We start from the raw sequence: 12,069 nt of genomic DNA on the forward strand, positions 1-12,069 counted from the left end.
CTGCAAATTATTTTGGGAGTCCACACATTAACATTTGTTCCAATGGTCAAAAAAAAGTTGTTAGATTTGTCGCTAGTTGCTTTCTAGAAATAAAGTCATGAGGAGGCTCTTAATAGTTGCTATATTTCGTGACAAGTTGGCAACAGTGAGTTTACTTTAAGACAAGGTTTTCATCTGAGAGTAGTGAGAAACTTAACGTCAACGTCTGTTTCTATTTTATATTTTATATTTTAATAAAAGCAAACAGGCCTGACATTCATATTCCTGATAGATGAAGCACTTCAAACAACTGTACACAACAAACTGTTCACACACACCAGCCAGACTGGTCAGATATATGCATGAAGCCGATTTCAGCTGTTAATGAAACAAAACAAAAAGTAATGAAGCGAACCTAAACTAAACAAAATCTCACTCAATGTAATTGGTCATATGGGACATCTGATCCTGCTTTTAATTGGCTGATTGATTGCTAGGTAGACTCTTACCCTCACAGCGTGGAAACGGGTGATTCCACTTCCGGTTGGTCCCATGCTGGCACGTTAACACTGGATGTCCAATCAAAATGTAACCAGCGTAGCACTGAAAGGTTATTGATTGGCCAGCGCTGTAGTCAGTGTTGATGATGTCACCGTTGGGAAAGGGGGAGGGGTCCTGGCAGTTTTGAAGTTGATAGGCTGAAAGACAGAGATGGAGGGAGATGACTGCACAGGTTGAAATACTCCAATTTACTTTCAGGTTTACTTTGATCTTAAAAGCTTCATTTATGCAGGAAAATAAAACAGGAGAAAGAGAAAATCAAAATAATCAAAACAAACTCGAAACCAAACAACTAAAAACATAAACAGATATTCAAATAAAATGGGAATTAAAAAAAAAAAAAATTAAAATCAAATAAGCTGCTCTCTGGCTAACTAGACAGACAGGCAGATGGTCATACACAGACAGACACAATATCTTGTATAGAATAGAATATCTATATATATTAAGCAATATAGCACTTGTGGATTAAACACTGGTCTTGCAATGAACTGCCTTCTCGTGTTTCATCATGCATTCCTCAATCTGTGTCTCGCTCTCTTTCAGTCCCTGTTGCTCCCTCGGCTTCTTTCCTTCCTTCTCTCTCTATCTCTCCTCACATGTATGCATGACATGACAGCACTTGCTTGTGGAAATGTCAGCATCAAAGGTCTATTTAGCGGAGAACCTCGACTGCCACCAGTGCCACCGCGCTGTCTTCTCCATCTTCTCTTTCCTTCTCACTCTTTTCCCCCCTCTCTCTCTCTCTCCATCTTTATCTGTTTCCTTCTCTCTTCCTCCCCCTCTCCCACTCTATATATATATGAAGGGTTTCATTCTAAGACACTATATATCCATTTTGGAAAAAAAAATGCTACCTGAAATTCATCAGGCAATATTTGAGACACATAAATGATTCTGTCGTCAAAAATGAACTGTAAATAAGCAAATGTCTTACGGTGATAATGTGCTTAACTTTCATGCCAGCAGTCAATATGGGAGAGGGAGAGTCTTTTTTTTAATGGAATAAATGTAATTTTTGAACGAAAACACACACACACACTTTATATATACTGTATATATGAAGAGTTTATACATATGGGTTTGTTTTTATATACAAATGCATGTGGCTTCATTTTTGTGTGTGTGTGTGTGTGTGTGTGTGTGTGTGTGTGTAAGGAAGCCTTGTTTTAGTCATGCTGGCCAGAGTGCATCTCTTGTGTCTTTGATGTGAAGCAGCTTAGGTCTACAAGTAAAGCCTGCTGGACAGGATGCCACTCCATCACAGAGGCTTACCAACAATCCATCTCTTTTAATGATGACAAGAAAGCCATGAGGTCCAATTTTTAAGTCTTTAGCATGCCAGGGAAGCTCAAAACCTCCTGGTATAAATATTTTATTCATCCTACCCTTCATTTCTTGAAGTTGGGAAGACTTTGGTGTGGTGGCTTAGGTGTAATATAGCCATTAGTTTTGGATACCAATTTCTTCAGAATTTTTTGAGGGCCCATTTCATTGTTTCCTTGGGATCCTAGCTAGAGCTTGGAGAACTAAATTATAGACTCACCCTGTTCCATCAATTTAAATCCAGGTCTGTTCTCTGAGTATCCACTGTATGAGTTTCAAGGAGAATAAGGAGGCTTTGAACCTGGAGTGATATCTCAGGGTTTGCACCATTTTCTATCCATAGTCATTAGCCAAAATAAACAAACCCTAATTGGGTAATTTCACCTGTAAACTCACCCTGATAGGTCAATTTGAACCCCGGCCTGTTTTCTGAATGGTCACTGTAGAAGTGAATGATTGTCAAGTGGGTGGTGCTTAGCAGAGGGGGCGGGATCTGGGAGCCAGTAAACTGTCCAATGAGAGCCGAGCTGTGCTGTGGTCCCGCCCTCACTTCCAGGAAGTCATGGTTGTCCTCTGAGGAGAAGTTCTGGAACTGGATATGGGCTCCTAGAATACACACACATAATATTATGTTCTAACACAATAGGCTATGCATAATAAAAATGTATAAGAATAAAGTAATGATAAAGTGATGGTTAGGCCCAAAAGGAATCTAGACATATCTTTAATTTTATGTGGTATATTTGGCTTAAAATCTGTGGGAGATGTCATATCATATCATATCATATCATATCATATCATATCATATCATACCATATATCATATCGTATCATATATCGTATCGTATTGTATCGTATCTAAATAAACTGGAAATGAACACAGACACATGCATGGCATGCACACACAAACACAAACTGTGTCAGTTAGTGCAGTCAGGGAATAACACACACTGTGTTAGCCTTCAGTTAAACATGTGGTGAAGCTTTCAGTGTGTTGATGCTACACATTTTTTGTTAAAAAGAAACACAAGGTCTGTGTTGTCCCAAACTACACTAACAGATGTACTGAAAGTGACATGTCCTTTTTAGGAATGCTCCTCCATTCCATAATACTTACCATATCCAGTTGGCAGGGTGAGTTGCCAGGTGCAGTCCAGGTTGCCGGGGTAGTTGCCAGGGAAACCAGGACTAAGGATGACACCACTCATTTCAGACAACACTCCACCGCAACGAGCTGACAACACAGGCACAGGAGACACATTGTTAACACAGGCAACACATCAGCAATATAGAGACCATCACTTAATCCTCTATGTTTATTCATCAGTGGTGGACCACCGCAGAAAGAAGATTACTAACGCAGGAAAAATTAAAAATCTCTGGTAAAATGTATAATGACATATATCATTTTAGCACTGCAACATCCACTAGAACCACAGTTAGGATCAAAACAGGAATGGATGTCGAATCAAATCCAAAACCACTCCCTACCACCACTGCTACAAAAAAATGTAGGAAACACTGGGTTTTACACATACTGAGGGGGGTAATGGCAGGGCTGAGTTTAGATGGGTCTGGCATCTCAAGGCTGAGTTTAACTGGAATTGGCATCTCAGAGCCATGGCAAGTTTTCACCAAAGACTAAATAATTCAGGTCTAAACACAAACATCAATGTAATCAAGGTTCCTTGACACCATTGCAGAAATTGGGCAACCTTGGGTCCAGCACTGGGAACAGAATTATATTTGGACCAAGCAGGCATACTGATCCTGTAGATCACTGACCCCATGTCAGTCTAGAAGTTGTTTACTTCCACAAATCGGATCCCAATCTGATAACATTCAACTTAGGTATTCAGTCATTCTTAAGAAATGCTAAAATTCCTCATTCATTTACCCAGTGAAGTATTACAGTGTTAAAACAGTGTTATTTTGAAGAATATTCAGCTGCCAAATTAAATCATGGGACTGTTACTTTGGCAACTGACAAGGCCAAATTCAGAAATCAAAAACTGTGACTTATTGACAAACCTTGACTCTCCAACTTCTAGCTGGGAAGATGAGATCCACTCTTTTCATAATGGAACTATTGTTTTGTGAAAGCCTACAATTTTAGTGTCTTTATTACTTTATCTGAAAGACATGGCCCTTTAAGAAGAAAGCTCCATCACCTTAAGGCACATAAGAGCCATTCAAAACAATTTTAAACACATGGGCGTCAACTGGGAAATAAGAATGCTTTTCTTCATGTCTGCAAGCTTGCTTGGAGACACAAGGTTTTCATCCACCAGTAGTAAGATATGATTTCTTTTCATACTAAGGCTGGGGTGAATGTCAGGTGGGTGTCAATTGTTGTAACATATCCAGACAAAATACAATTTTGCCAACTTAGAGATAAAAGATCATGAAGACAGTAGTTTTACAAATAACTGTTAGGCCCATAAAACCATGACCTTGTTGTGCTACTGGAGTGCTAGTGTCATGCTAGCCTAAAAGATCAATGTGAACCTCACATCTGCAGTAGCTGTGCAGATGTGTCTATGTGTCATTTATTCCATTAGACAGCTTATTCATAACAGGATCTAGCCTACAAAGCAAGGTGTGCCTGTGTGTGTGTGTGTGTGTGTGTGTGTGTAATAATAATAATAATTGATTACATTTATATAGCGCTTTTCTAAGTACTCACAGCGCTTCACATAAGTGTATGTGTGTGTGTGTGTGTGTGTGTGCTTGTGTGTTACCTATACAAAGAGGAGGCGGGTAGTTCCATCGACGCACTGTTCCAGGCATACAGGAAATGTGAGAATGGCCCTGAAAGTGATATTACAGGATGTTAGGGTAAAGAGAACAGATACTGTAAGGAACTATATATTTTCAAAAATAAAGTTTGTGTTGTTTTTTGGCTTTATTTATGGAAATACTACAGAAAAGAATGGAGGAAAAAGTCTTTGGGACTTGACTTGGACTTGGATTCTAAAGACATGGAATTTGATTTTTACTTGTGATCTGAAGACTTGACAATGAATTATGTGTGTGTGTTATCTGGAAAATAATTTCTCTGTGTGTGTACAGATGCAGCCATTGTAGAAGTTCCACTTTTTGCTGAATGCGTGCTAATTGTTGATGCTCTTTTCAGCTGTCGGCAGGTACAAGGTGACTAGTTGGTTGAGAGACACTAGAGTTTTGTGTCACAATGTACTGATTTAGTTCTACTGTGCATTTGAGAAATAATTTCTTGAAGCATCAATGCGGGATAGATTCAGGATAATTGCATGAAGGGGACTTCTACAATGGCTACCACTGTACAGTATACACTCCGGCCCACAGCTGAAGGCCAATTGTTAACTGACTATGTACATCTACAGTATGTACGTATATGAACAAATGTGTCTGCCTGTCTGCGTTAATTACCTGTAGCGTGTAGCCAGGTTCACAGGTGAATGCTACCACCTCATTGACCATATATCTGTCTCCCGTTTTAATACCATTGGCTGGGATCATTGGCTCTGGACAGGTGGTCAGACCAACCGCTATAATAAAAACAAAACAAGATGAAATAAAGCATTATCATTATGCACTCTATTTACTTGTATTGTTGTGTGCTTTGCCATTAGCTCCAATCATGGGCTTTGGACAGATGATGAGAGTTATTAGTTATTCCCATTATAGACATCTAAACTAATGTTGTTATAAACAGTTTAATCAAAATCAAAATATTATTATAAGCAACTAAATAACACTGATCATAATGAACAACAGCAAATTCTTCCCCCGCCTCTTTTTTCTACTCCAGACTTCCCACCACAGTCTGGACTCATGAATCACTCCCTACCATGGACAGTACCTGGACACTTTTTGAGGAAAGCTTTACCTCCACCTCTCCTCTATCGTCCCCCTCTACTTGTACCTGATCTTGCTCTTGACTTGCCACCCCATGAAAAAACCCATTAAATCTCATTGGATAAGAGCATCTGCAAGCAAATTAAAGTATTTGGAGGTGTTCCTAATATTTTCTTTCCTAATACTCAAGAGTTTTTCCATGATTTGATAGTTAATACAATACAGCAGCTTGCACATCTCCAGTGGTGACAGGGGTCTCTGAAATGTGCTTACAAATATGTGAAGGTAACATAATGACTTTGGTTGTGTATTCCCAAAGCAATAGAGGTTAAAAGCATCTTTAATAAGTTTGACAGCAACCAATTCTTTATCAAATAGCATCAGTAGGGGTGCATCTGTGTGTGTAAGCTAGTGTGTGCGAGTGTGTGTGCCTGTGTGCTTCACTTGGAAACTTCCGCAGGAGACTGCCCTAGAGCGGTTACCATGGCAACAAAGGGGGGCAAAGGGGGATGTGAGAGAAGTGAGAGAAGGAAAGAGAGAGAGAAAAAGAGAAGTGAATGTGTGTGTGTGTGTGTGAGAGTGAGAGAGAGAGAGAGAGAGAGAGAGAGAGAGAGAGAGAGAGAGAGAGAGAGGGAGAGAGAGAGATAGAGTTTGCGTATGTTTGTGTGTGTATTTGCCTGTGTGTCTGGTCTTGTTGGTTCATTATCTACCTTCCTACCAGCAAAACGATGTGATCCCACTGAGATGACGCACACACACACACACACACACATATATACACACACCCAAATCCAGGTGGCCCAGCCCTGCGTATAACTGTGTGTGTGTGTGTGTGTGTGTGTGTGTGTGTGTGTGTGCGTGCGTGCGTGTGTGTGTGTGTGTCTGTATGTGTGTGTGTGTGTGCATGCATAGAGGGATGAGGGGGACTTTTGTTTGATGGAGCACAAAGTGAAAAAGCCGCATGAGATTGGAACTTGGGCGGACACACACGCGCGCACACAACACACACACACACACACACACACACACAGTGTATTATTAGGCAGAGCATCAGCAGGCTGTCATGACAACTGATCAATGAAACTATTCCATTTGGCTGACCATCTCTCTCTCTCTCTCTCTCTCTCTCTCTTTCTCTCTCTCTCTCTCTAGAATGCACTAGCATACTGCTCCATCTTTTCCCCGGTTGTGAGAGAGCAGTGATGCTGGACCTTGTGTTTTAATAAAATGCTGACAGTACCACATAACACCCCACTAGGGCCACCAGACTACGACTAGACAGTGTCAGCATTTAAGTCTAACTGACTAGATTTACAGTACTTCTTCTTCAGTACTGACACACTGGTGAATACACTCCGAGATAAGAAGCGAGATATCTCACTCTGCCCTTACTCCCTGCCATCACAACTATTTAGGAGATTAGCCCGTTGGTCAGCTTATCTGTTAAGTGATGAGAACATAGACACCAAAATCATTAATGTATCCCCAGCAGATGATTCGCTCCAGTGCTCCATACTAACTTCTTTAGCATACGCTATGTTGAGTGATATCAGGCAACTAGCATTATCTCAAAAGCGACAAAAAGGAGAAGCTAAATGGTAAGTAATTTTAAATGATATGTGGCTAAGTGACAGTTTTGTGAAGGAGACTGGTAAAATTTACCAAAAATATAATGATATAATAGTATCTAGTCCACTTGCTGGCTACTCTACAATGGCATGTGCTGTGTTCGCCACATAATAGCTGACACATACAGGCAGCAACACCAAGAGGACAGATAAGAGATTCTTTATCTCTCTCCCTCTGTTTGTAATGTGGTAGGTTTAGAGCATAGGATTAAAATATAGAAGATCTCTCTATGCTTCTTTCTATCTGTCTCTCTTTGTCCCTATCTCTGTCTTCCACTCTCCTTATCTCTCCTTTTCAGTCTGTCTATCCTTGTCTCTCTGTACTCCCTACCTGCACCTCTCTCTCTATCTCTCTCTCTCTCTCTCTCTCTCTCTCTCTGCCATGAAAAGAATCATGTTGGTTGTCAACATACAGCAGGATGAAGGCTGAGCTATTACACATACACATAGACACTTGAACCCATGCTCACATGCGCGCACACACAAACACACACACACACACACACAAACAAACACACATACACATGACAAACTGTCCCCGCAAGTGACCACTTTTCCAGGTTTTTGTTTCTGGTGATGACATGTGGACTCCCAAAGACAGCAAAAATGTAGATCACACGGCCACAAACGTGCGCACTCACCTACACAAACACACATACATACACACATACACACACAAACAGGGACATGTTCAATGATCTAGAAATGATTCTAAGCCAAAATAAGTACAAAGGACTGAAAAGCACAACCATGTTCTGACAGGTGTGTGGTGTGTGTGTGTGTGTGTGTGTGTGTGTGTGTGTGTAATTGCATGCATGGCAATATGAATGTTGCTCTTTCTGTCTGTCTACCTGTGTGTGTCTCTTTCTTTTTGACTTATGTGTATGTACAGTAAGTCAGATGCACAAAAATTGACATGAACACACTCTGAAACACAAACACAAACACATTGTGTATGTGTGTGTGAGTTTGTCTTTTTATGTTTGTGTCCCTCTAGGTAGGTGTGTGTGTGTGTGTGTGTGTGTGTGTGTGTGTGTGTGTAGGTATGTGTGTATGGCCTCAGGCAGTACCAGTTCAGGTCACTGACTTTTGTTATTTGATGTTGGAGTTTTGGCTTCAACGATGGGTGTGGGTGTGTGTGCGTGTGTGTGTGTGTTTTGTGTGCGCGTGTCTGTGTGCATGTGTGTGCTCTGGTGAAAAGGCACTGATCCTATTCACTTTGTTGTCTTTCTACCTTGGTGGATATAATCTTTTTTAAAGTAGATTATCTATCTATCTATCTATCTATCTATCTATCTATCTATCTATCTATCTGATAAAGGTTTGACTCACTCTTGTACTCCAAGTGAAAACCTGCTGCCACCACACTGATGTCACTCTGGAAGTGCAGGAGAAGTTGATTGGACGTGGAGTTGAGGAGGGCGGGAGCTGTGGTTCCTGTAAAAGACAGAAATAAAGATACACAAGAATCAGTCAGTGAGTTTTTTTAAGCCAATTCCCAGTTTCTGGCTGACACAAATTCTCACCTGGAAAATTAAAAGCTTTTGCAGGTAAAAAAGCAGGATGATGATGACATTTATTTATATGAAAATGTCACTGATTATTACTTTAAACAAATAGTATAGCACTGTTTTGTAAAAGCAACATTACACTGGAGGCTGTATGTTATGGTGAACAACGATTGCAGAGATGGACAGGCAGAAATTAAGATAGTAATACATGTTAGTGCTTGTTGCCCCTCTTGGAATTGCAATCTTATTGTGGTGGGGTTTGTGCACCTCATTGACCCTGGGAGCAATGGTGTTGGGAGTCTAGCCTCCTGGTAAGGACACCAAGGCAAACTGGTCTCAGGTGAAGGGCCAGACAAATAGTGATTCAAGAAGACTCCTATGACTGGTGCAGCAAGAAATAAAGTAACCTTGCCCGGAATAGGGACACCGCGGCCCACTCCTGGAGCCAGGCCCAGGAGCTGCACTCGCAGGCGAGTGCCTGGTTACTGGGCAGGCCCATTAACTTGTGGGCTCAACACCTGCAATACAAAAGGTAGGGGCTGAGTTCAATTCCTGTCGGGCAAAGGGCAGGGTGGAGCAGATTTTGGCTTTGTGGACCATGGCAACAGAAACTGGCCCTTGGAATGTGGAGGGCAAGGGAGCATGACGTTGAGAGGTACCAACTAGATATAGTTGGGCTCAGTGTGCTTGATACTGGGGTGGTCTCTCTCCTACTCCGGGGTTGTCTAGGGTGAGAGGCGCTACTCATGAGTCCCGTGCTGGCTGCTGCACAGTTGGAGTTTCTCCTGGTGGATGAGAGGGTTGCCTCAATGCGGCTGTGTGTTATGGAGAGGAAATTCTGACGGTTATGCGTACATGCCTAACAGCAGATAGGACTACTTGGCCTTCTTGAAGAAGACGGGTGGGGTGCTGGAGAAGGCTGGAGAAGGCTATCCCAGTTCCAATGACTGCGATACATGGAGGGGCGTGACTGGGAGGAATGGCCCCGCCGATCTGAACCCAAGTCATGTGTTGTTGTTGGACTTCTGTACTAGTCATGGATTGTCCATAATGAACACCATGTCTGAACACAAGGAGGCTCATAAGTGTACACGGCACCAGAGCACCTTGGTCCAAAGGTTGATGATCGACTTTGTAGTGAGGATTTGCTGGGAACGCTTCACCTCAGAGCAAACTTTTCCTGTATTAGGGTGGAGTTTGGGGACATGAAGACGGACGCTGTTCAGATCTCTGTCGCGGAAGTGGCTACAAGAAGCTGTGGCCAGAAGGTGGTCAGTCCTTGTCATAGCAGCAACCCAAGAACCCGCTGGTGGACACCGGCAGTGAGGGAGGCTGTCAAGTTGGAGAAAGAGGCCTTCTGGGCCTGGTTGGCATGGGTGAATATGGACTCAGCAGAGAGGTACTGGCAGGCCAGAAAGGCTGCAGCTGCGGTGGTTGTGGAAGTGAAAGCTTGGGTGTGGGACGAGTTTGGAGAGGCTATGGTGGATGACTTTTGGACGGCCTCAAAGAGGTTCTGGAAAACCATTGGGTGAGGAGAAGTAGGAGAAGACAGGACATTGCCCAGGCTGTTCTCAGCAGGGATGGGGAAATGCTAACCTCAACTAGTGATATTGTCGGATGTTAGAAGTAGCACTTTGAGGAACTCCTATACCCAATAGACACCTCCTCCGGACAGGAGGCATAGCTGGACAATTCTGGGGGTCAGTGCCCATCTCCTTGGCAGAGGTCACTGGGGTAGTCAGAAAGCTCCTCAGTGGCAAGGTGTATGAGATTTGTCTGGAAACGCAGAAAGCTCTGGATATTGTTGGACACATCTCTCCAATTTTGCAAGGACTTTGGGAACAGTGCCCTTGAATTGGCCAACAGGGGTGGTGGTCCCCATTTTCAAAAAAAGGGGACCAGAGGGTATGATCCAACTATCATGGAATCACACTGCTCAGCCACCCCAGCCTATGCCAAGGTCCTGGAACGCAGACTCAGACCGACTGTCATTTTCATGAGGATTCCATCCTGGTGACGACACAGTGGATCAGCTTTTTAGCCTTTCAAAGATAATCAAGGGGTCATGCGGGACATGTAAAAGGGTTATGACCATGTTCCCTAAGGTATCCTGTGGGAGGTGCTGTGGGAGAGCGGGTTGCCGTGTTCGCTACTGCGAGCCATTTGGTCCCTGTGCACTTAGAGTAAGAGCTGTGTTCACATTCTTGGTATTAAGTCAAGCAAGGTCAGTGGCCATCGTACTCCAACAAGGGTTTGCCTTGCCCTCTTTCCTACCTGTGACATTCATGGACAAGATATCAAGGCACAGCCGCGGTCTGGAGAGTGTCCAGTTCAGTGACATTAGGGTGGCATCTCTGCTGTTTGCGGATGATGTCATCCTTCTGGCTTCATCGGACCGTGATCTCCGATGTGCACTGGAGCGGTTTGCAGCTGAGTGTGAGGCGTTGGTTCTCTCCCAGAAAAAGGTGGCCTGTCCCATCCAGATGAGGGGGGAGCAGCTGACCCTCCCCCAACTTCCATGGACAACTACCATTTAAGTGCCCTTGAGTAAAGCACTTAACCCTCAACTGCTCCAGAGAAGCTGTTCAGTGGCCAACACCAGATCACTGTGGTTATACTGGGCAGCTCCCTGGTGTGCCTACTTGAGAGGGGCATTGTTTCGGGGCAGCCGCTGTGTGTGCGTGTGTGTGTGTGTGTGTCCCTATGGGAGGGCTGTTTTATGTGTGATAGGTATGTGACAGGTATGCGCTTGGGGCAGGTCACAGGGAAAACCCCACTGGGAAATTCTTAAAGGTTAGATCATTCTTCATCCTTCCCTGGCTTCCCCCTCCCACTCTCTGTCTCTCTTCTACCATCCTTCCCTCGACCTCTTGGTAATATGCTTCCTCTCCCTCCCTCCTCTCTTTTTCTCCTCTCACTGACTTGTACGTCTTTGTGAAAATATTTAAGATATATATCATTTCCCATATCTTTCTCCTATCATATCTCATCCATCATAGATCTCCAGTGTGTATGTGTGTGTGTATGTGTGTGTGTCTATAGTTTAAGAGCTGTCATATCTCATTCATCATAGATCTCCAGTGTATGTGTGTGTGTGTGTGTGTGTGTGTGTGTGTGTGTCTCTGTCTGTCTGTCTATCTATGTGTATGTGTGTATCTATAGTTTAGGAGCTGTCATATCTCATCCATCATAGATCTCCTGTGTGTATGTGAGTGTGTGAGTGTG

General features: G+C 43.0%; 1 protein-coding gene across 1 annotated transcript in view; it reads right to left on the reverse strand.

Moving 5' to 3' along the window:
* Window positions 1–12,069, reverse strand: part of csmd1b (CUB and Sushi multiple domains 1b) — a 326,361-nt gene that overhangs the window by 59,641 nt on the left and 254,651 nt on the right. The window contains exons 38-43 of the mRNA XM_078284417.1: window positions 8,666–8,770; window positions 5,277–5,395; window positions 4,607–4,676; window positions 2,983–3,099; window positions 2,263–2,472; window positions 489–677 (exon numbers count right to left, since the gene is read on the reverse strand). Coding sequence (XP_078140543.1) covers window positions 489–677; window positions 2,263–2,472; window positions 2,983–3,099; window positions 4,607–4,676; window positions 5,277–5,395; window positions 8,666–8,770 — 810 coding nt within the window. The remainder of the gene's footprint in view (window positions 1–488; window positions 678–2,262; window positions 2,473–2,982; window positions 3,100–4,606; window positions 4,677–5,276; window positions 5,396–8,665; window positions 8,771–12,069) is intronic.

This window comes from Centroberyx gerrardi, chromosome 1 (assembly GCF_048128805.1).
Source record: "Centroberyx gerrardi isolate f3 chromosome 1, fCenGer3.hap1.cur.20231027, whole genome shotgun sequence".
In the NCBI taxonomy this organism is placed as follows: Eukaryota; Metazoa; Chordata; class Actinopteri; order Beryciformes; family Berycidae; genus Centroberyx; species Centroberyx gerrardi.